Source organism: Argiope bruennichi, chromosome 3 (assembly GCF_947563725.1).
Source record: "Argiope bruennichi chromosome 3, qqArgBrue1.1, whole genome shotgun sequence".
In the NCBI taxonomy this organism is placed as follows: domain Eukaryota; kingdom Metazoa; phylum Arthropoda; class Arachnida; order Araneae; family Araneidae; genus Argiope; species Argiope bruennichi.
This window is the reverse complement of record NC_079153.1, coordinates 28,458,726-28,483,839: the sequence shown is the minus strand read 5'-3', so window position 1 is coordinate 28,483,839 and position 25,114 is coordinate 28,458,726. Positions and strand designations below refer to the sequence as shown.

General features: G+C 28.6%; 1 protein-coding gene across 1 annotated transcript in view; it reads left to right on the top strand.

Annotated features, from left to right (window-relative positions):
• LOC129963296 (acetoacetyl-CoA synthetase-like) overlaps positions 1–25,114 on the top strand; it is a 42,928-nt gene that overhangs the window by 5,636 nt on the left and 12,178 nt on the right. Inside the window, exons 3-11 of the mRNA XM_056077578.1 lie at positions 1,646–1,749; positions 4,828–4,945; positions 9,210–9,320; positions 14,143–14,240; positions 17,093–17,207; positions 18,434–18,512; positions 22,097–22,250; positions 22,720–22,797; positions 24,075–24,267. Coding sequence (XP_055933553.1) covers positions 1,646–1,749; positions 4,828–4,945; positions 9,210–9,320; positions 14,143–14,240; positions 17,093–17,207; positions 18,434–18,512; positions 22,097–22,250; positions 22,720–22,797; positions 24,075–24,267 — 1,050 coding nt within the window. The remainder of the gene's footprint in view (positions 1–1,645; positions 1,750–4,827; positions 4,946–9,209; positions 9,321–14,142; positions 14,241–17,092; positions 17,208–18,433; positions 18,513–22,096; positions 22,251–22,719; positions 22,798–24,074; positions 24,268–25,114) is intronic.

Genomic DNA, 25,114 nt, shown 5'->3' with positions numbered 1-25,114 from the left:
ATACAAAAAAAAAGTTTTATGGTTCTTGGTTAACCAGGAGAGATTTTACAATTAAATATACCTAGAACGTCCGCTAGTGTCGTTTGAACACCAAGGTAATTTATCGTTATAAATAGCTGTCGTTCAACAAACGGCAGCTCACTAAGTAAAACAAACTTCCCAATGTACTATCGCACATTTGTTTGTCCTTGAATGCAGTGTTACTGGGTTCACAGCAGAAATGAATCAATTATACTAAAATAGTCGAGTCTAAGTGTTTCGTTATATACATTTGCTTATCTGCTCATAAAAAAATCATTCGATTTTCGAACTTTGTGCACCCTGAAACGATAGCTCGTAGAAAAAGTCTAAGCCTTGATGAAATTGCTAATTTGTTGCGAGAGCTTTCTGAGAATGAATCGGATAGCTGGTGAGCTGTCTTGTTCTAATTTAGATTTCGATAAAGACATAGGATTGCGTGAAAGTCACTGCGAAGACTCTGGAGAAAGTGCAGATGAAATTGATAATATTCCAATAATAAATACTGAATTTAAAGGAATTACAAACTTGTTAAACGTAAAAAGTGCGTAATTAAAGATTGTAATGGAAATCCAACTAAAAGAATATGTGTCTTTTGTATGAAAACGGTGTGTGGAAAATGTACAGGAAAAATTGAATATCATTGTATCCATTCAAAACATTATGCATTTAAGTATTATGCATTATGTATTTAGGTACAAAACATTATGCATTTAAACGATAAATAATAATTAAAGACTTGCATTCTCACAAAGATTAAAATGTCCTTATTATACTAATATTTATGAATATTGTTGTTTTATTTCATTTTACTAGATTAAGTAATTTGTTTTGTTAGTTTTTTATGATATAAAGGGTCCTAATAGGTTAATAATTAATAGGTTAATAATAATTACATGAAATAATATTAAAAAGTCTTAAAACTAAATCCTACTGAACAGTAGTCATGCAATTATTTAGTTATTACAATTATTTTATATATTTTATATCGTGGTGTAGAGAGGGAACCAGCGGACTTGTAAGGATAGTTGAAATCCCGGACGCTCTAGTGTTAAATTATGCTTTCAGACACCAAAAAAGTTATCCCTCATAATATATAATGTCACCCTTTGCAGCTGATTATTTGTTCAACAAGTTAATTCTATTAAATGGTAGTTTAGAAGCATTAGTCGAAATTGTTCTGAAAAATGTATTTCGACATACCTATTGTTGCAAAAACAAACAATTTCATTTGGGATTTCACATCAACAAGATAATTTCTCGTATTCCGAAATTTAGGTAGTTTTGTCATTGTTAATACTATTTTTTTAAACAATATTTTCTGCAATGTTTCCAAAGCTATATATAAGAATTTAGCAGATGTTTTAAAAAATTTAGTCGGGAAATTTTATGGGAATAATATTAATAAAATCTTTTGACCCTTTCATTTTTCTGACCAGTGTAATTTATCTCACATACGTAGAGTGCAATTATAATTATTTTTTGTGAATTAAAATTCAAAATCTTTTTAAAAACTCTTAAATTCTAATTTATTACTATTTTCTAAATCCCTCTCCCCCTCAATATATGTACAACCTTTTGTGAATTTAAAGTAGCTAGAAATTTAATAGAAATACTTCATTTTCAGATTCTTATTGGGATTTTCATAAATGGTCAGTGGATAATTATACAGACTTCTGGAAAGAAATATGGCACTTTTTCGACGTTATAGCATCCAAGCCATACGATGAGGTAAATATTGTGTAATACGTATAAAGTCAAAATATAATTCATGAAATGGCAGTTTAAAAATGACTCTGTAAAAAACTGTCCAGTCTTTGGAAATTTTTTAAACACTATTTTTATCGTATTATACAATTCTTTGAAGTTTAAATTTGCCAAAAATTGAGGCTTTTCTATCTACATATAATAGTACTTTGAATCATTTAAATGAAACTTAAAAATTTCTTAAATTATTTTATGGCATTAATACTTCAATGAATCTTTAACGAGGTACAAATTAAGGCAATACAAGGACAAAATTCTAAGATTTACATATAATTTCTGCTAAAAAGAACACTGAATGCTTAACTGTGTTAAAGTGCATGCTTTCGTTTGTTTCTCCCTTTCTCTCTGTGTATGGGTATGTATAGGTAAGTTAGTGTATCTTAATGTATATGTTTGCCCGTACGCTAATACTCTAGAAATTGACTATTGGATATAGAGGTTCCATATTTTGCAAATAAGAAATGTAGTGGATGGAAATTTAAATTTGAAGGGGTTTTTTTTGAGATTAAAATTAAAATATGCAAAATGTTGGAGCCTTTCGTTATTTAAATATGAATACATGAAAATATTTTTTACATCGCATCAAAATTTAAAATATATTTTTAATGATACTAATTTAATAGTTGCGCTTTTTTTCAGAATTTTGGCATTTTTTTAAACATATTTCTATTCAAATAATTTCATGAAAATTTGTTGCAATAAAATTTTATCATTCCTACAAATATTTTCATCAATGCTCTTTAATGTTCCAATAAAATTTAAACCTTTTTCATTATTCCTATAAGTATTTGTACTTTTCGCATTGTTGAAAAGTTAAGGAAAAGAGATTTTTTCTTCATTTTTCATTCCCCTAGCCAATTTCAGTATGGAATTTGTTCCTTTTTTGTATTATTTAATCAAATATTTTGTAGAATATCTATTAATTCTAAGATATTAAGTATTATATCTGATATACGGAAAGTAATATATCCGATATGAAGGCTGCTCTTTTATTTCCTTATTATATTTCAATACATATATAATAAAGTAAAATGCATCCTATCATTTTAAGTGGGAAACCAACATATTGTTACGGTAAATCTGCACCGTCAGTACACAATGAAAAGTCCAACAAATTCGATAACAGCTTTATTTCACACACACACAAAAAAAAAACAACCGTGAAATCACAGGTAGCAAAACACAGTAGAATCGTATAAGAAAATGTTACCTGCAGAAATCAACAACACAAGCAGCAAATTAACAATCGCAATAACGCAATTTAGCTCAGAGAAAAATAGCTGTATATCAACACTCCAAAGCAAGAATTCAATTTATTGACTACTAATTTTCATGAGTGCATCTTCTTTTATGTACATGTTATGACAGGGCATGGGAGCTTCTAGAAATGGTGTCATCTCGGTCTACCCCACGACGAATCCACCTGGGGTGGATTCGTTGGGTGCAAGACCGGAGGGTGCAAGACCTTGAAGGCCGCTGAGGAGATAAACATTATTTATTTATTAAAATGCTTACAATAATCGCCAGAATATGGGCGATAAATAAGGGTATACAATATAGTTCATTTGACTAAAATAAAATATTTAAATTAAATAGTAAGCAAACCAGTTCTGCGTTCAGGAGATCAAGTTGAAAAGTACATACAGAAAGCAGTAACACACATTAACTATAAAAAAAAAATCTATAACAATGTCCAAAGGATGGAAGACATAGTAGATATAGTAGTATGATAGACATAGACATCAATCCATGTATCTGAAATCATATATCTATCCCATTATATAAAGTGAAAAGTAGGGGAATGACACAAATACAAGGCGAAAATACAAAACATATCTAGAATGACAAACACATAAAAAAAAGCATTACTAGAAGGTAAATCAAGAATATGAGCAGAAACGTACAGTTTTTAATAGCTATAATCCTATATAAAAAACTAACAATTAGAAACTGTACCAGAATAATTACATAAATAAAGAAAACAAGACTGCAAACAACCCAAGAAGCAAATGCATCATCCTAGCCTCCTCTGAATTTAATCGCAGATATCTCTCGAGACTCCCCAAATCTTCCCCATCATCCTTAGCAAAGACTCGTTCTTGAGTAGACTAAGAAACCAATGAGGTATGGATTCGATAGATGTGTGGGTGAGGTGATAAGAACTTGTGAGCGTACATTCAAAAACGAAGTGGTCGTCGTCCTCCAGACCACCGCAGATGCAGAATGGGCTGTTTATTACATGAAATCTATGTAAATAAAAAAGAAAAGGACTATACCCAGAAACAGAAAATAATGGTATCTTGGCTTCGTTTAAAGATATCACCAATGCTTATATAATTTCCAGAACATTAATTTTTATTGCCAAAGTCGTGAAATGGTTTCCAAGTTAATAGCCAAAGTCGGGATTCGTTGATCTGGCATTCATTCAGCGCCGTTATGATATCTGTAAAATTCTTTTAATTGTTATGAGATTAATTGCGAAGAAAAGCAAATTGCACATTCGTAACAATATTTTTCTATAAAGAATAAGAAAATGAAGATTCCCTCAGACAACTTTCAATTTGAAGATAGATACCGTGGACGCTGCTTCTTGTTACTCGAAATTTTAAAAGACATTGAAGTACACGATGAACAAATTAATGAACATAGTGAATGGGATTTCTAATGGTGGAAAAGAGATTTTAAAGAATCTAAACACAACAGATGTTTAACCTAGCTATTTTCAGCAACTATATATCGGCAACTTTTAACAACTATTTTAGCAACAAATTATCCATGGTGGCGAACTTATAAAGAAAAATGGCTTTCAAATTAATAAAATCGTCAAAAACTAGGAGCTGATATAATTAATTCTGAAAATAAACGAAGTAAAGTAACTTAATTTTTTAAAAAAATGTTCATATAAATGTTTATTTCTAAGCAAAACCAAATACTAGAAATTTATTTTAGTTTGCTTTCTTAAAACAATAGAATTTTTTTTCCTAGAAGCATCTGTTTTTGTAAAATATACTAAAATATATTTTAATTTAATTTTTTTCAAAGGTTTTGGTGAAAACAGGTACTGGATTCTTAGATAACGAATGGTTTAGTGGTGCAAGATTAAATTTTGCAGAAAATCTCATGATAATAAGAGATGACCGACTGGCTTTGGTATGTGCAGGTAATTATATTTCTATAATAATTAATATATATATATATATATATATATATATATATATATATATATATATATATATATATATATATATATATATATATATATATATATATAAATATAAAAATATATATAAATATATAAATAAATAAATATAAAAATATATATAAATATATAAATAATAAATTTTATAAAAATTAAAAAAAATTATATTTTATTGCGAGAATCGGAAAAATGATTCTACCAATTTCATAAAACACAGTTTCACAAAAATATTGATTATAAAAAATAATATAAACAAGAATTATTATAATTTATCGTATAGTTGTTACGATATTCTGTAAAGATTTTATAAAGTTTATAATAAAACTGCTTTCGTAAATATATTTTCACATAAGCAGCCTTGATAGCTTGAGGAATGTCAAGGCGGTCTTCCAATTTTCGCCAAATATTATTCAACATTTCGACTGTCACATTGTAAACAACATCTGTGGTCCTAACTTTGAAGGTATCGATACCTTCAACTAGAGTTGGAAACATTCTGTTCTTTATATGATCTCAAAACTGAAGAAGCAGAAATGGCTGATTTGAACTTCTGGAAACAAAGAACACATTGAAAGTTTTCCTTCGTTGATGCCATTTTGATAATAATTGGATGTAAAATCACTATTTCTGCATTAATTTCACTATCCCTCGAATCGAAAAAAAAAATTAAGAACACGACTATTCAATAACAAAAAAATTTTACTATATTGTAGGAGGTGCTAATCTATTAGTTCTCATTTTCTGTCGGCGAATGTTGCGTCATTGATTACTCATGATAATCACATCATTGTTTCGTCCCTAAATTGGCAAACGAGAGTTCGACGATGAGCAGGCAAGACGTGTAGCTCACATTCATTTACCTTTTTATATGTTTTTATGTTAGTTAAAGTTTTGTTCCTGTATTAACTTGTATGTCGTTTCTTAATAAATATAGGTTAAGTATTAATACTGGTCGCTGCCTTTCCCCACAATATTATATTCAATGTTTCTTTTGCATTTATTTTTTGTAATCAGAGACAAACTGTATGAAATCTTGTCCTTTTCTGGGAAATATTTCATACTTTGTCGTAGTGGAGTCTTTTCAGTAGCTTGTAACATAAAGATTAAATGTATTGGACTGCTAATTTCATAATATAATCGGCTCGTCCATTAGGGACATAGAGCAATTAAAATTATCTTTTAAAGTTGCATTTTCACTTTTTATCGAATTTCATTTTTGTTTTGTTTGTTTGTTCTGAGAGTTCAATGCTCTTTATCTTCTTTTTCTGTCTGAGAATTTGATATTCACCAAAAATGAAGAAAATAATAAAAAATAATAAAAATAATATAGAAAATAAATTAACAAGCAAGAGAAATACATGACGAGACGAAACGTCATGTAGCCTATGAAAACCTGTTGCATACACAAGTGAGTAACTGACTGAAGACTAAAAGCAACTCCTTTTCCCTTTTTTTTTTTAGAATATGGAGCTACAATTAGAACAGACTAGCCATGGAGCGCTGATTATTTTTACCAGTCGGATTCAAAGTTCACCTTCATTTTCGCGTTTTCTCTCTCTCTCTCTCTCACACATTGGATGTTTATGAATTTTGACCGATTTTTGTTGCCTTGACATAAAGCACATCTGCTTTATTGAATATTCCTTTTCTTCTGATAAAGGTTACTTTTTGAGAAAAAGGCACTTGGTTAATTTTCGAAGATGTTATTCAAAAGAAAATTATTATGAGGGTTGGTTGTTGTATATGGTTGATTCGCACTCTTGACCATACCGTGCCAATCAAAAGGTAAAAATAGAATATATTTAAACACACACACACACACACACACACACACACACACACACACACACACAACAAGAATGACAATTAAAATGAAAAGTGATTTTAGCATTTTAAATTATAAGATATAAAATTTATGATTTATGTAAATTCTGAAATCTAATATAATGTAGAAATATAAAAAAGAAAAACCTTTAAATGCTAACAGAAGGAAAGTGCCAAATGCAAGTAAAAACCAACCACTCTTAAGAATTTAAAAATATTTGGATGGCATTTTTCAGCCGCCAAATCTTGTTACGTTAAGGAAGATGAGGTAAAATAACGAAAGCGATAAGAATTAGAAACAGAACACTTAATTAAAATATGACGAATGGTGCCTTTTGCATGTATACGCATTTTCGCCAAGTATGAGATGCCAGTGGGTGAAGCGAATGAGTCATACACGGAGACAAGTAATTATTATGTGGGACCAATTATTATTAATTATTACATGTAAATAAAGAGGAACGGTGCAGATAATTTTTTGCACATTTTAATTTTTGGGATTCAATTGAAATTTTTATACTACTTACGTGTGAAATAGTTTTTTAAAAAAATGCAATTGCCTGATAGATATTTTTGCAGTACTACTTATTTTAGAACTGACGAGGCATCACTGAATATAGTTAAAATAAGAGACTATTTAAGAATCAGTTATTATCAGAATCAGATTCACAGAGATAAGTTAGATTGTTTTTGACATTTATAATTTGATTTCAATAGAATCCATCATAAAGTACTATGAGATATAGATTAATGAATAATAGTATTATGAAGAAATCGGTGTCAATGACATTTTGACGAAAAATTTACTTATACGATTAGAAAATACGTATGAATATCTCAAATAATAATTAACAAGAGAGGCTGTATTTAAGATGTATGAGGAATTAAATTTGTTGCTATGACGCTGAATGAATGTATGATTTATAGCTATTTGTAAAAGATTCCACAAAATAGAATCACAGCAAAAATTGAAAAGTGCATCAAAGATCTATCAGGTAAAAAGAGAAAGATAGAAAGAAAAATGCAAGTTTTTAAAAATCTATGAATAATTTATGTAAAGAGAATTTTATAACTTTTCACACAAACATTTTGTGCTTTTTAGGGCTTTCAACTCCCAAATGTTTCATTAGAAGTTTTTATATTTTTATTTAAAAAAGTGATAAAAATGGGAAGAATGTTGTCAAAGAACTGACACCATTTACAATATAAAGCAAGTAAAATATAGTCGTGTAAAGAGTACATAACTCGATGCGCAACTGTCGTATCGTTATTCCAAGTATTAAGAATTTCAGGTTGCACATATCAGAAGAAGCCTGCTTTAAAGCCTTTAGCAACATATTTTGAATGGCATTGAAGTGAAAAAATAAATATCTGGGATTTCTTTATGCAAGTTCAGAAAACATTAATCCAATTTTTAACAGAAGAAAGTGTTAGAGAAATCGACAATTGCAATTGTATGCGCATGAAACTGAGTGTATGTGATGCAATATAGTTTTTCAATGGAACAATGATTTTTATTCTCGCTATGTGAGCAGAGCTGATATACACCAACCAAATCACGCAGGCTTAATCATCAGCCACTACAACATCAGGAAAAAACCAGTTTCTCAGATTTGTTTGAAAATAATTCATGTTCTCTAAATTTTACGTAATTTCAATTAAAATGTTTCATTAACGTCTGCCAACAATTCTGAGTCTGATTAGCTATTGGTTCTAAGTTAGTTTCCACGGACTACGTTACATTTCTATTTTTTCTCTTTCACTCAACAACACGCCATCATAGTCGTTTTTTTACCAGATGAAATAATGCCAATGAAATCCCACCTTCATTTGGGATTGGATTGGATTTTGGCGTTTTATGGCACAAAAGCCGGTGTCGGCTATGCTGCGCCAACCTTCATTTGGGTAACTATATGTAATTGAGGAAATAAGAAAATGTATAACTATTTTATTTATGCATTTGTATTCGGAGGGAGACTATCTAATTTCCCTGTAAAAAATATATAGTAAATTGAGACTTAGAGATTCTAGAGTAGAGAGATTCTAGTAATTGAGACTTAGAGATACTTAGAGATTCTATCAAGGATCACCTTCAGGCAAGGATTCAAGCTAGTGATTTTTCTGTGAGGGATCTCTGTGTGAAGTATTGACCCCTCGTGACCCGAAGCTCCCGAGAAATTGAGGTTTCTGAGGATAGATAATTGGTTGGTAATGTATTTAAAGGGATTCTGTTTACTGACTGATCTCTTATCTGTTTGATTTGACTCATTCGATTCACTTTCGACTCTAAAATGCCTAGATAAAGGGAAAAGAGTGTTGATGTGTATGAGAACCAAAATAAATATCCTCCATACAATTTTAAGCATATGTAGAATTTTGATTACAATATTTTCTATTTAAGACGAGAAAGGAAATGAAGATACGGTGACATTTGCCGAAATGTTCGAAGAAGTTAGGAAATATGCTGCAGCCTTTCGGAAACATGGTTTGACAATCGGAGACAGAGTAGCCTGTAAGTATAATTTCTTTCAAAATTCTTAAACTATGAATATTTCGCACTAGTCACTCACCAGACATGCTGGCATTTTTTATTTAACATCTAACGACTATTACAATTCTTGAAGACTTCTTTTCTATTTTATCAAAAGTTTGTTAAGTTTGAAAAAAAGAAATTTTAATGCTCTTTAACTCGTTCGTTACTGTTCCTACCCAACCAACCATACAAACGAGTTATCCTCAAGGAGTCCTCGTTTTGCATCCTGCACCCATCGTTTGAAACAGAAAGGGAACCTCCGGGATAGATTTTGCATGTCGATTGGGCTGGGTCAATAGTGAAATAGTTAAATATATGAGTTTGCCCTCAACATGAAACATAACTAGCTAAAAAAAAATAATATAATGAAATAATTCAGATAATAATAATATAATGAATAACAATGAATAATATAATGAAATAATTCAGATAATAATAATATAATGAATAACAATGAATAATATAATGAAATAACAAAGAATGTTTAAACATTCTTTCATATTCAGTCTTTTGGCATAATACACTACATAAATATTAAAAATAAAAAATTGGGAATAAATCCTATAAAAAAACTATATTTCATTGGTTATAGATGATTTTATAAATTATCTGTGATTAGCAATTAAATTAATTTAAAGCATATTTTGTTTAAACTTTAATATTGATCATCATTCCCTAAATTTTAAATTCAGTTCAATGTTTCCTATGGTTTTAGCAGCGAATAATTCTAACTTATAGTTTTAATTTTTATTGCCAGTGTTTCTAAAACATTTATATATTTAAAAGAGTTTGTAAAAGAAATCAAATAATTAGTCCTTCAGTCACAATCACCTCAGGGATTTCCCCAACTTTTACTTCGATTGAAGATTTATGTTTCCCAGATATTTCTTTATTTGTTGCCTACCATTATCTACTTTCCATTTTCGAAAGAATGCCTTTGTTTTACACAATCTAAAAGAAAAACCTTGAAAAGATTAGCGATTTGTATTTCATAATATTCACTTTAATTATGATTTTACTACATTAACGACATGACTGAATTAATAGTATGCTATGAATTGGTGATCGAAGGCCGATAATAAGTATTATTTTTTCCTAAGACAAATTTTTTTTTGACAGCCTGCAGCCAGTTTTGATTTCATTAGAATAGAGTCATAATACAAGTTTGAAAATGTTTATTTTTTAACCAATAGTTTTTTTTTTTAATTCACAAATTTCCAGTTTAGACAATATAGAAGAAGAATTGCTAAAAAAATCGCACTAAAAAAGAAATGTAGAAAAAAATTCTTCTTACTTTTTGTTATTAGCCTCATTAAAATAGACTGCAAAATGCGGGTACAGAATTCTGAAACAAGTAATATGTAATGCGACATGTATAAATTTCGTTGTAAGATAAACTGAATAGTTAGATATATACATTAATATAATACATACAATGATATACATATAAATAGTTAATTATTCGTTTTCATGCATTAAAAATTAATTTAATTCTCATGTATCATTAATTATGTTTAAGAAAACTTCGCGTTAACAAAATAAAAGACAAAAGTCTGAATTTATTTCTAAATGAAATGTAAAAATCATAAATCAACTAGTAAATTTTAATCTCCTTTTATAGATGTTGGGAAAATAAAATTTCAGCCGAAATTATTAATTTAGTGTTTGTAAGATAACCTGTTTAATTGATATTTATAATATAATAAAGGGCAGCATAATTCTATCACCACCATTTACTAAATTAATATGATTTTCTTAACAAATATTTTGGAAACAAGTGAAATAAAGTATGTCATAAATGGAATTTGTATTGCAGTAAATACAAAATAAACAAAAGATGCATTCAAGGTTACTTAAAAATTATTTGTCGTTTTTCTGTGATGAGCTTTATTTATTCTGATGAATTTAATTATAAATAATGCCGACCCCAAAACAAGGCCTAGTTTGAAATGTAACTGCAATGAAATATTTTTTTTTTATATTTCACATAAATTAATGCTAAATAATTCCAATTATTTAGATAATATATTCCAATTATCCGTAATGATAAATAATTCCAATTATCTGTAGAAATTATATTAATTATATTATACATAAACATATATAAAGTATCCAATGGATTTGCAGCCCAAATGTTTATTTCTAATTTATTAAAGACTCGGTATACTCTCGATTGTAAAAATGTTTTAAATGAATTAACGAATTACATTTTATGTAGCCTGTGCAAATAAGTGGATTATTGAAAAATTTTTGATATCCACAATTTACATCGTCGTCCTCATTTTATTAGTAACGTATTCATCTTTAGTAAGATATTCTTGGCACATTAATTTAAAAAATGATTCATTCTTCTGCGGCTAAAATTGACCGTGTTATAATGCTTTAAAGATAATTGTTGAATAATGATTATAGAGTATTTAAATAAATATATCATTAAAAACTTTTCAAAATCAAAGATCAACTCTTCCAGGATAGTGCCATTTAAACTTCTGAATGACTTAAAATAATGAAATTTAAGGCTTCATAATTTCGTCAGTTTAAATCATGGAAGAGTATAATCTTCGAATGTTTAAAAGTTCAGCGTGGAATTATATATTACTAAATGTGGCTAATAGGACCTGAGAATATATAAAATTTAGATTTTATAATTTTTTAGCAATACATTTATTAATTCACACAATACAATATATTTTTGTGTCATCTAGAGTATTTTCCAATTGGAAATTAATAAGGGTTTATAAATGAACCATTGAAATGAGATTAAAAAGAAAACCTATATAATAACATATTAACATATAAAAGTATAATAGCTCATAATAAACTAATATATAATAAATATTATATTACAGATATCATAAGTAGAAATATAATTTTATTGAAATTCGGCTTAAAAAATTAAATGTTGGATAATAAGAATTAAGAATGTTTCCTTAATAAGAATTTCTTAATCTTTAATAAGAATTAGAAATATTTTCAAAGATCATAAAGGGCAATTATATTCAGTTAGAAAAGAGATATTTGTTAAAAAATAATATATATATATATATATATATATATATATATATATATATATATATATATATATAAGTATTAAAATCAAGCTAATAGGAAAATCAAATAAACCAAATAAAAATTAAACAAAATAAAAAAGAATCCGACCTGAAGACTTTTTCAAGGGTCACCGTCAGGCAGGGATTCAAAGAAACGGATTTTTTCTGTGAAGGAAATCCAAACAAAGTTCTAATAATGATTCCTCGTGACCCGAAAATCTCCTGAAATTATGCCCAAGAGATATACCATTTTAACAGAAAGGAAAATACAAAACAACAAATTAGAAGAAAATAACCACCACAAAGTAAAAATACAATAACAAAATTAACAGTATAAACAAAAATATCATAAAATAGCACTAACGGAAAAAAGAAAGGCAAGAACTTACCATCAGCAGTCAAGGAAATTTTAAGCTATTGATTGTGACACCCGCTTTTTAAAAAACACAAACGGTAAATTAGGTAAGACATTGTAGGCTCCCAGCGCCATCTATTGAGTGATCTAATATGCAAGGAAAGATCTATTTTTATTTAAGCCAAAGGATTAATCCCAAACCATACCTTGTTTAATTAAAAAATGACATTACAGTAATTTCTCGGAAATTCATTTTTAATTAAATTTTTAATGAGGTTGTTTGATGCTTCAATATAGGAATTTTTATTATTGCAAACCCTTTTGATCCTGTTAACTTGTGAGAAAATTAGATTTTTGAAAATTTTAGAGTTTAGATTGGAATGGTAGTTACATAGTTTTGTTATTTTAAAGTTGAATTCATCCCTTTTATCATATATACCAACTATTGTTTTATCCTTAGCACTTTCGATTTTTAAATCCAGAAAGGTAGCCTCAAGTTGATTTTTATTTGTTTCCATTAGAATTAAATCTTTTGTAAAGCAATTAGTAATAATATTAGTATTGTCGAAGTTAATCAAAAGTAGGTCATCAATATATCTCCACCCGTTTATTAAATTATATTTAATTATTTTTTCTCATAGTGATGTAGGAAAATATTAGCTAAAGCACTTGAGAAAGCTGTTCCCATTGGAATGCCCTTGACTTGTTTTTCGGGTCACGAGGAATCATTATTAGACCTTTGTCTGGATTTCCTTCACAGAAAAAATTCCTTTCTTTGAATCCCTGCCTGAGGGTGACCCTTGAAAAAGTCTTCAGGCCGGATTCTTTTTATATATATATTTTTTTGGGGGGGTTAATTTTTATTTGTTTTTATTTTTTTTATTTTCCTATTAACTTGATTTTAATACTTTTGTATTATTCATCTGTGTTTTAGAAGTAGCTGCAGTTGCGCTCTCTAAATACTATGAAGTTTCTTTCCTTTTCCTTTTTTGGTTTTAGTTTGAATAGGTAATAATTTTTAGTTGCGATTTCGAAACTGTTTTGTTTCGTTTTCAAACTATTTCTTACTCTAGATAGGTTACCATATATATATATATATATATATATATATATATATATATATATATATATATATATATATATATATATATATATATATATATATATATATATATATATATATATATATATATATATTCAATATTCATCAAATAATTTTTAGTAATTTGGAAATATTTTTTCCTATTTAGAATAATAATTCACTATTATTTTCCTCTCATTCCTTTCTCTTTGTTCATTTCAATTTAGAATTTTCTAATCAAAAATCAGATCCTGATGTATTTCAAAATAATTTAAGAAATATATGAGATACAATCACCCTTTTTTATTGTTTCAGGCATAATGACAAATAGGAAAGAAGCCATTTTTGCTATGTTTGCAACGACAAGCATAGGTGCAATTTGGAGTGGGCCCCTTCCTTTTCATGGTTCTAGAGTAAGCATTTCCTTCATGAATTTTTCTATAACCATAAAATTGAAATAGTTGAATATCATAACTGTGATGATAATATAGACCCATATCAAGTAAATGCAATCTTGTTACATATGTTCTTTAGCAATATAATGTCTGTATAAAATTAAATAACGTTTTGTCATTTTTCCAATAGTTTAAAATAATAATTTTATACGTAATGACATCTTATCACTAAGTAAAATTTTAATTCAGCTCATAAAAATCAACTTCATTTCAAACCTAAACTTTTAACATAGCAGATTAAAGGGACAATTTTTTTGGGAGAATAGGTTTAAAATACAATGATTCCAAAATTAATTTCATTTTTTTAAAAAATTTTGAAGTAAGATATATCTACATTGAATTAAGAATTTTAACTTTATAGTTCAATTTTTTGTTGATAAACTCTTTTAAAATCCAATCATTTAAATAATATTTCTTAAAAATAACCTAAATAATTCAAGCAATCAGCATTTTGATTTTATGTTATAAAAAGCAATAAAATTTTTTAAATACCAGTCATATGACATTTCAATTATTAAAAAGGAAAATTTTTATCCGAATTAGCTTTGTTGATATTTTATTTTATTTTATAACTGATACCAGTTTAGATTATCCAAATAAGAGTCCAGTACTATAGAACGGTGAGGAGTACTTACAGTCATTTTGGTAGGTTACAAAGCTCACCCACCCAGCTTGTGAAGTGCTTACAACATAGAATTATGTAGTAAAATTTTTTAAGAGTTATATACAGTAAAAATATAATGATTTAAAAGTTTTACTAAATAATAGTTCTGTTATAAAGTAGTAGATTGCGTAGCATGGTAATATTAAGATGCACTGATTATGTTTACAATTTCACTTTCCAAAATTCTTGCTGTAAAAATAGAATCACTGATCAGAATAACCTGATATTTCCTATAAGTACACGCGAAGCAAAGGAAATTTGATTTACTAAAGAGAAATAGTTTTAGAAAGATGGTGCTATAATGAACATATGATGCTAAAAACTATTATTTAAAAAGATATCTTAATTTTAAGATACTAATTAAAAGACATAACATGCGCAACGCACATTACACTTGTGTTAAAAGGGCGGGAAACATGCAGTTCCTGTTATTCCTTGTCTGAGAAAGTATTCGTGATTCAATCATTAAAGAAATGGGCTCTGCTTCTGAAGTTTCTTTAAATAAAAAAAAACGCTGATAGTGCTGCAATTTCATTGAAGAAAATCTAGACGTTAAAGGACTTAAGAAGCTGCTTTTGTCTGATGATTGCATTCGGTATGAAAAACATGATTCATAAATTCGAAGAGATGGGTTCATTTGACGTGAAATGTGGCAGAGGATGGGAAGTAGTTGCTTCGATGTCAATAGAGGATGTGGTTGACGCATTGCAAGAAAAGTCAAGCAATGCTTGAAGACGTTAAGTGCACGGGGAATTTTCCGAGCTTTAGGCATGTTCAAGAATTGCTTCGTCCTGGACTACCAAAACAAGAAAATTATTTCGAATGGAATTCCTTCTTACATATTCATAGAGCATTCTGTGAACAGATGAAGCCCATTTTCCTCTCCAAAGTTTGGTCAATACTCAAAACAGCAACATATGGGCCAGATAGAATTCACGCCAAATGCACTCATTGCCTTTTTATTATTAAAATGTCACTAAATTGTATAGGTTTACGGAAGCAATTATCGTTGGCACCTTCCTTTTCGGGTCCTGTACTGTTAACAGAATTCGTTACGAATCTCTTTTGATCAACCAACTTTTTCCAGCATTACAATAGCACGGATGTATGGACAACACAACTTTTATGCAAGATAGAGTTTCTCCACTCATTGCAACGCCAGTGATAAAGCTGTTGAATCTGCATTTTGGAAATGACAGAATTAGACCTATTTCTCAACAGCCTGACCGTCATGATCATCTGGCCTCAGCCCATGTGACTTATTTAAAATATATTATGCATGGGGGCGACGATTGCAAACTCAGATAAATTGAAATTACTCATTACGAAATGCATTCATAATATCGTCATTAAAACACTCCGACCGGTTGGGGAATATGTTTTTTGTGCTGTCAGCTCGTAAGAGAAAATAGCGGGCTGCATATTTCTTAAACAAGTCGTCTCCTACTTCCTTTTCTTGATAATTTCATCGTTTTTTGCTTTTTATGCTATTTTCGGCCTGAACAATTAAAAACAGATTTCATTTTTGTTTTTTTTCTAATTTTTTTTATCTATGAGTAATTAAAAACCATTTTTTTTCTATTATTTGTGGCACCATGTTGTCTTAGAGGCTGCCATGTTTTGTAATTAGCTTCTTAAAATCTTTTAGCGAAATCTTTTTTTAACATTTTATGATGAATACATCGCCATTTTTTGGTCTCCATTTTTTTGTCGCTAAACATATTCTCATTGTTACTATATACATGTGAAATAAAATTGCAGATTATTCTGACCAGTGTTCTTTTTTCATTACAACAAATACAACTTTAATTATAATCTCTCTCTCTTTATAATAGTTTAAACGTTTGATCACCTGAATGAATGAGTCTGATATTACAGTAAAAAAAATCAGATGATAAAAGAATACAAATGCATTGAAATCTTTTAAAGGCAAAGCTCTCTTTCATTAAGTCAGGGAATTGCAGATCACCTTGTTGATTTTAAAAGCTTGCATTTTTTTGTTGCCATTAAATTTATAATTAAATTTCCGAACCCAGCTATCGTGTTATCAATTATCTTTTCAGGTAAATAAACCTGAAATTACCTTGCAAAAAGCCATTTTGTATAATATGTTACTAAAATGTTGAAATTTATCTTACAATTATAGGCCATATCAAATCTGGTAAAATTTGTGGATCCGAAAATGATCATCGCCTTAGATCACTTTCAAGACGAAGGCGAAGAATATGACCAATTTGATAAAATCGTTGCAGCTGCACAAAGTAACATTCCTTTATAACATTCTTTTATGACATTCCTCAATCTATATTTTAAATTTTTAGATATATTTACTACATATATATGCGTTTGTTTTTCATTATTACAGAAGCAAGGGCTAAATGTGATCAAAAATAATAAGGTCTGTTGAAAAAACTAGTTTTGATTACTATTATATTTCGGTTTATTACAGAAACACTTCTTCAGGTTTCTTTAAAGATTCATATGGTTCAATCTAAGTTATATTAAAGGTTCTAAAAGTGTTAAAGCTATTGTTTTATATGGGTTTTTTTTTGCAGTGAGTTGTAGTAGTTGCAGTTTTTCCTCTTTTCTTGAAATCAATTTCCAGTTCTCACTGTAAAATTGAGCTGCACTATATAAAGTTATATCAAGATGTTTAGCTTAATTCGATTAATAACTTCATAAATCAAAAGCATATATTATGTTTTATGTCTTTTCATGATTAAGGTTCAGAGTTACTGCTACAATAAATAATGTGGAATAGTACTTACTAACTCATTACTCGGCTTAAATATTATAGTAATATGTATAGGCAGGTTTTCATAGAGAATGTATACTTTCCATCCAGTTTGCTATGATTTTTCCTGTAAATTTATTTCTTTTACGGTATTCAGATCTGACAACGTGGTTCAATTAGTATTATTATATTGACCAGTAAGGAGTGCAAAATGTGAGGAGAGCTTAGAGTCCATTTAGAAATCACATGCGAAATAAGAAAAATCGTTTTTTTAAAACTTTTATGATATTTTTCAAATAGTTAATGGCAAAGCAATTTTAACAATCAGTTTGCTTATATAATTAAAAAAAATGCGATAGATTTTTTAAAAACTTTTTTTAAAATTTCTGATTATTTCAAAGTGATGTGAAAACGCTTTATACCCTATTTTATCTTTATACGTTGCTTATTACGCTTTACATGCAATCGTATTCAGCCATATTGTTATAGAAAATTCTTGATATATTTTGCAATTCCAACAAGCATTTTTTAAAAAAAAAAACGATGAAAATTTTTGATTTTTTTAGCATGCTTTGTGTAATACTAAATAAATTACTGATATAATAAATAACTAAAAAAATCTTACTATTTGAATTCTGCAGTTTTAAATGTAATTAAATAAAAGCAATGTAAAAAAATAAAAGCATAAGCATAAAATATTGAAGATAAAACTGAATTCTGTTTTATTTGATTTCTTTTTTATGATATTTGCAGGTGCTCCAAATGCGACCAAAGTGATTGTATTGGCCACAAAACCGCAGACAGTATCTCGTTTATCTGAGATCCCTAAGAGGTAATTTCAGCGCTCTTATAACTAAAAGGAATATTTGATGCAAAAAAAAAATGCATCTATCTAAGCGATGAAATTATATTTTTTCATCAATTACATCAGATAATGTACTACATTGCAATGCATTTTTTGTATTATATGTTGTGATCACAAAATAATTCATCAGCCATGCATTAGAGTGGCATGTGTCTTTGAAAAGGTTAAACATATTTATTATTTTCTAAAAATCATCAAAGACCAATAAATAGTGTATAATATAATAGTATATACCCTTTGTAAGATATAATAGTATAATAGTATAAACCCTTTGTAAGAGTTCAAATCTATAAATAAGTTTTCCATTCTTTTTTTAACTCACTGACACACAGCATGAATCAACATTGCTAAAAAATAAAAGATCATCATTAAATACAAAAATTTAGAAATAAAAACTTAGAAAGTGCTTTTTTAAAAGTGTATGAAAAGGCAGAAGATAATTTTCTTTAAAAAGAAAATGAAGGACATAGATCTTGGACAATTAAATAAATATCTTGATACATCAGAGAAATCAAGACTATTCTTTGAAACTGAAGCAAAAATTCAGTTCCGATTTTTGGGGATAAGTTTATAGCTTAGAGATCCGAAGCTAAAAGAATAGTAAATTTTGCGCATGTATGAGACTGATGTCAGTGTAGCGAAAAGGTTTCATTCTTGTTATTTAACTTCTGTAAAGTCTCGATCCAATAACAGGTAGCGTTATGATCAAATTCTTTATTTACAGCTTTATTACATAAAAACAATTCTTTCTCATCTAGGTTAAAGGAATGATGCTATTTATAGCACGAAATTTAAACAAGAATAGTTCCTCGAACAAATTTGGAGAAAACGCTTTCACAAGAACAGCTAACAGGCGGTTGGCGTCTCAGGCTACTGCAGGGTTAGCTCTAGGAATCCATCTAATTTCCTTCCGGTTGAATTTTTCTCAGAAGTCCACTTCGTACCAAGCTCCTCTCTCCCTCTTCTTCCGAAAAATCTCAACTTTTATCTTTCTCTCAGACTCCACCTTTCCTGTCCACTCCCTGTTACCCAATCACCGTTCAGAACAACCTGAATCGTCTCTGGTCGCCCGTGGGAAATGTCCATTGATGATCCACCCTCCACAATGGGAAAAATGAAGGACATCTGGACATCTGGAGTGTTTGACACTCTCGCCTTTCGAAGACAAGATTTATTTCCCTGGGAAACGCACGTGTGGTTCCTTATCTGGATTAGCACTAATTGGTCAGACGACCGTACTTAAAAGGAGGGACTTCCATTTGGCAATCTGGAGGCATTTAACACTGTGGGAGTTTCGTTGATGAAGAATGGCCCGGAATGTAAATTATCGAGTGTCGGAAAAAGGAATGTCACAGTGGTCACCCAGGGAAGAAGCTGAATCATTACACTTCACTTTTAAATTAAAAATTTGAAAAATCCAATAATATTTCTCATACAGTTTAAATATGGAATAGAAATATAAATGCTCTCATCAATACAACTGGATAGATATAAAAATTATCTTTTTGGCGACGTAAATCATTATTAATTTTTTTTTTCATATTTGCCGTTCTTAACCACAAAAATATTTGTAGCAAAATATTTTCGTGGTTACATAAATTATAAATTAGAAAAGAAAGTTAAGTGAAAGTGAGAAGTTACAGAAGAAACTTCACATATTTGTTTTACATACAAACAAGTATCAATGTACTGCTTTAAATTAAAATTGTGTTCTCAATTCGAATTTTTTATTTATTATTTTTGAAAATTCTAATTAAAAATTTTACCTAATAATATTTTCGATATCTGATAGTTTTCATTGCTTTTTCGGGAGAAGATTTAGAGATTAAATCTCCAACTCTTGATTAAATAATATGCAAATAGTTTATAATTAGAATACAAATTTAAGAGTATAAATTTTTAATATTTTAGAATCTTTGACTGTTTATAAATTGCTTTTGACTTTTTATGCAATGACATTTACATATAGATTTTTCAACATCTTGGTAATTGAAACGGTAGAATATAACTTTACTACACTATAACAATAAAATGGGATGGATAATAAGTAAATGTCTGAAGCATAAGACAATTTTGAGGTGAATACATATTTTATCTTTTTGAGCAATATATAACATACTTGGAAATAAACATTAAATTGAAAGATGAGAGTTACTGTACAGTTACTAATTATGTAGATATAAGAGATTGGAATTATTTCGGATTTAATAATATTTTAGACACTTTCTAAGAATTTTTCATTTAATTAAAAATCGATCCGTCATAAACTGTGAAATATATTTTAGGTAAACAATTTTTTTTTTCATGTCATTAACATATTCGCAGAATCTTACATCGAATTTCTCAAATACATAATGCTGCTCGTTATAGTATGTTTATATTATTACCATACAGTAGGAAGTTAAGTTTAATTTTCGACTTCTTCCTATTATGTGTTTGAATATAAAACTTGAAATGATTTGAAATTCAATTTTCATGTCAAAATCATATACCAAATTTCATTTTAAAAATTATTTTAATGATCATATGCATATACAAAGAACAGACAAATAACAGCCAATCAACCTGTTAATGAGTTGGGTTCAAAATTCGATGTGGAAGTTTTTGTCAGAGACGTGTAACTTTTTTATCTTTATTTATACATGATACCTTATTGTACAAAGATGCATGATGTGGAAACAAAAAAACTACACTTGTAATCCAAAAAATCCCATAGTAAATTCAACGCATTTAATTCATTGCGTTTTTAAGTTATCGCATTTATAGGTTTCTGAAAGTACAGACTACAGACGGTCAACCCCTCGTTGGATTTTACTAGAAATTTGATAGGTATTTACTCTATAGATGCTAAATCTGTTTGCTTAATTTTATCCATATAGCTATCTTCGTTTTGTAATTATCATGTTAATTTGTATTCTAACAGCCGGACAGACAAACTTCCTCTGTAAGGATTTTGCCCAAAATTTGGTAGAAAACTGCAAAATTACTGTAAAGACTATACCAAATTTCATCCGTATATTTCAGTGTTTAGATTTATCTTTGTCAGAGACAGACGGACACTTTCTTAAAATGTGTTTTTTGAACTCAGTTAGGTATAAAACGTAAAGATTTGCCCAATCTCGAGTGCAAATTTTTTGACGATCACTATACTTTCTCTATACTATATATATAGGAGAAAAATAAAAATATTTCTTTAAGTTGCAAGATTTATAAATCATTCGAGGTCGATTCTTTTTCACTATAAAAATAACTTTACTTCGAGGTTTACACATATGAGAAAATATAGAGACATATGCGAGAAAATACAGAGTATTCTTATAATGGATTACATAATGTGTGTATTAAGGCAGAATTTTCAATGCATTATAGAAACCGAATGTCAAAAAAATTCTATTTTCAATGGAAAAAATTGTTTTGCATTTAAGAAATGCCGAAAAGAATGCATTCCAAAGAAAAAAAATATGCATTAAATATTTATTTATTTAGCTTCATAAATTATTTTTGCTATTTCGCATGAAATTCGATTTGTAATATCCACATTACTTTTTTAGCCTGTTGTTAGAGGACTTTCTGCAAAGTGGACGATTACCTGACGGTAGATTACCAGAGCTGGTGTTTGAGCAGTTACCATTCGATCATCCTATTGCTATTAACTTCACATCAGGCACAACCGGACTTCCGAAAGGGGTTCTTCATTCAGCTGGGGCAAGTATACTTTACATATCGTAACCTTTTGTTTTATAAATTAAATTAAATTGATCCTTTTATAGCTTTTACAGCTACATTTAACTATTGAAAAGAAAAGTTAAGTAATATTAGTTAAATATATGAATCATATTGCCAACAGAGTTTCACTATTTGATGAAAAGTTAACAAAATCGATTTGTGATTCATAACAGAATTAGAAGAGTAACGGAATCAGGAACTTAAAAGATGTGATGCGAAAATAATGGCATTTCCTTTCAAATTCTCTTTTGTATGTTTTTAACAAAGTAATAGTGAAATATATATGGAAGTGGGGAGCAATTAGTAATGATTTAAAAAATATAAAAAATTAAAAACTAGTGAGAAATGTAAAAATTCAAATGTATCATAAAATGGTTAATATAAAATTTTCATAAGAATCATAATCTCTTGTTAATTTCATTGCATATATTGTGATTTTCATTTCTAGACTTTCATAGCGATACTCAGAGATTTTGGATTGCATCTGAATTTAAGGAATGGAGATACAGTTTACACCTATTGCCCGGTAAGTTGAAGATTAACTTACTGAAATTGATTCCTTCAATCCAATAACATTGTTACTGAATTGTTATTATTGAAAATAACAATTCTTATGCGATGTGATAAGTTTAGAACTAATATTAAAATATACATTTTATTTTATAATATTGGATTAATTTTTTTTAAACTTAAGACTGAATCTCCAATTCTAAACCATAAATACGTTCGTTTTTGAAATATATCGACTTTCCACTTTAAAACTCTAGTGAGAAATGTAAAAAAATTAATAATATGCTCAATGTTTTCTTCATATCTCAACAAATTGTCTACTTTTCCCTTATATATCGACAAAACTGGGATTTTATTACCTGAAAAGTAGGCTTTATTGTGTATATAGTGATACCATATATTTAATCAATTTTGATCTTACATTATAAAACGACAATGCAACAGACGCTACCAAAAACAAGAAATAAATAGATAAAAGATATAGAGAACATTTTTATTAAAATTATCATAGTAATCTCTAATATATTCAAGGATTTTACTGAATCTTTTCATTTTAAATACGTGTAAATCAAAACAAATGTAATTATGTTAAATCAAATTTATCAGTTCTCACTCTCATGACATGTTAAAAATGAATATTTTTCAGACTTCATTATATTTTTTAAGCTTGTCCAAGTATTAATATATTTATATTTTAAAAGTCAATGTGTTATATATCATAAACAATTAGTAATATTCGTAAGTTACCATTTGGTAACTACAATAACAATTTCAACTCCTAAATTTCGAGTTTTTAGGTGCAAAACCTATAGTTTCTAAGTAAAAATGTATTTTTTTTGTAAAGTTTTAGCTTAAAATATTTGTGACAATTGAACACTCCTTTTGGCTTTACGAAATTTTTGAACAGTAATTTTATATATCAAATTATAAACCAAGAAGTAAACAATAATATTTCTATCGTAAAAAATTATCTAATGAATTGGAAAAAAACATATTTACAATCAATTATCTTATCAATGAATTTACAGGTCGTTACTTAGTTGAAAAAGAACGAACTTACAATAAATGATCTTATCAATGAATTTACAGGTCTTTAATTAGTTGAAAAAAGTTACAATAAATTATTTTATCAGTAAATGTACTAATATTTAATTAGTTGAAAAAAAAACAAATTTGCAATCAATTATATAACTAATTAATTTGCAGGTTTTTAGTTAGTTTATTGAAAAGAACAAATAGTTGATTATAAACCGAACAAGTGTTTTATTAGATAATTTAACTGTTTTCTCCCAGGTCGGTTGGAGTGTATGGGACAATCCTATTCCAAGCCTTGCTTTGGGAGTGAAACTCTTCCTATTTGATGGAAGTGCCGAATACAAAAAGAAAGGCCTCACACTTTGGGATTGTATGTCCAAGTACAAAGTAACATATGCGTGCCTCACACCTGCTTGTCTGGACAATTTAGAAAACGCTGGGATAGAGCCTGGTAAGTACACTCTTTAAATTTCATGTTGGAAGCAAATGCAGAATTTCATTATTCAAAGTTTTCCTTTTTTTGAGAATATTTTGCTTTTTCGATCTAATTTAATTCTAATAAAGTAAAACTATTTAATTGGCAAGTAGTATCAGCCATCACTTTATGATTTCTCATGTATTTTCTTTTTACTATGTCTTATGAATGATTGACCATAATTTTCCTTTTAATGCCCTTTGGAGAGGTTCGATAATGATGACGGACCTTTTTTGTATTTTAAAGATTTTATTGATTCTCCGCTTCTGGAGTTTGTTTGAGCCTTGCCTTTCGGCGTGCTGCTTCGTCGATGATGTTACAAAGACTGATGGTTTTTTACATATACCGCTAGAGGGCGTTACACGTGAGAGGCGGGGCAACATGCTTACGTAACACCCTTGTCATTCAGGAAACCATTTTTTATCCCATTCACTTATTGTTTTAGAATTCATTACAAATACAAAAATATTCCATTACAGTAGACTCCCGTGTATCTGGCCTAATATGACTGGAGTGATAACAAAAAAGCCGGATAGGCCGGAGTTCCATGAACTCATTTCTTTGTCCACTAATAGTAGAAGTCAAAGTTTTTATCCAATCCTTTTTATGTTGAATTAAAACAGAAGGCTCTATACTGGTAGTTTATATATGTTTATATATTGCATTGCCCGTTACAAGAATTAGAGAAAAAAAGTTAAAGAATATAAACTGTTCACATTTTAACATAGATTCTGTAATGCCTAACTTAAATGTAGGAAATACAAACAAAACATTAACTTAAATCGTAGGTCTAATTTTTAAGAAATTTGATTCAAACTGATTT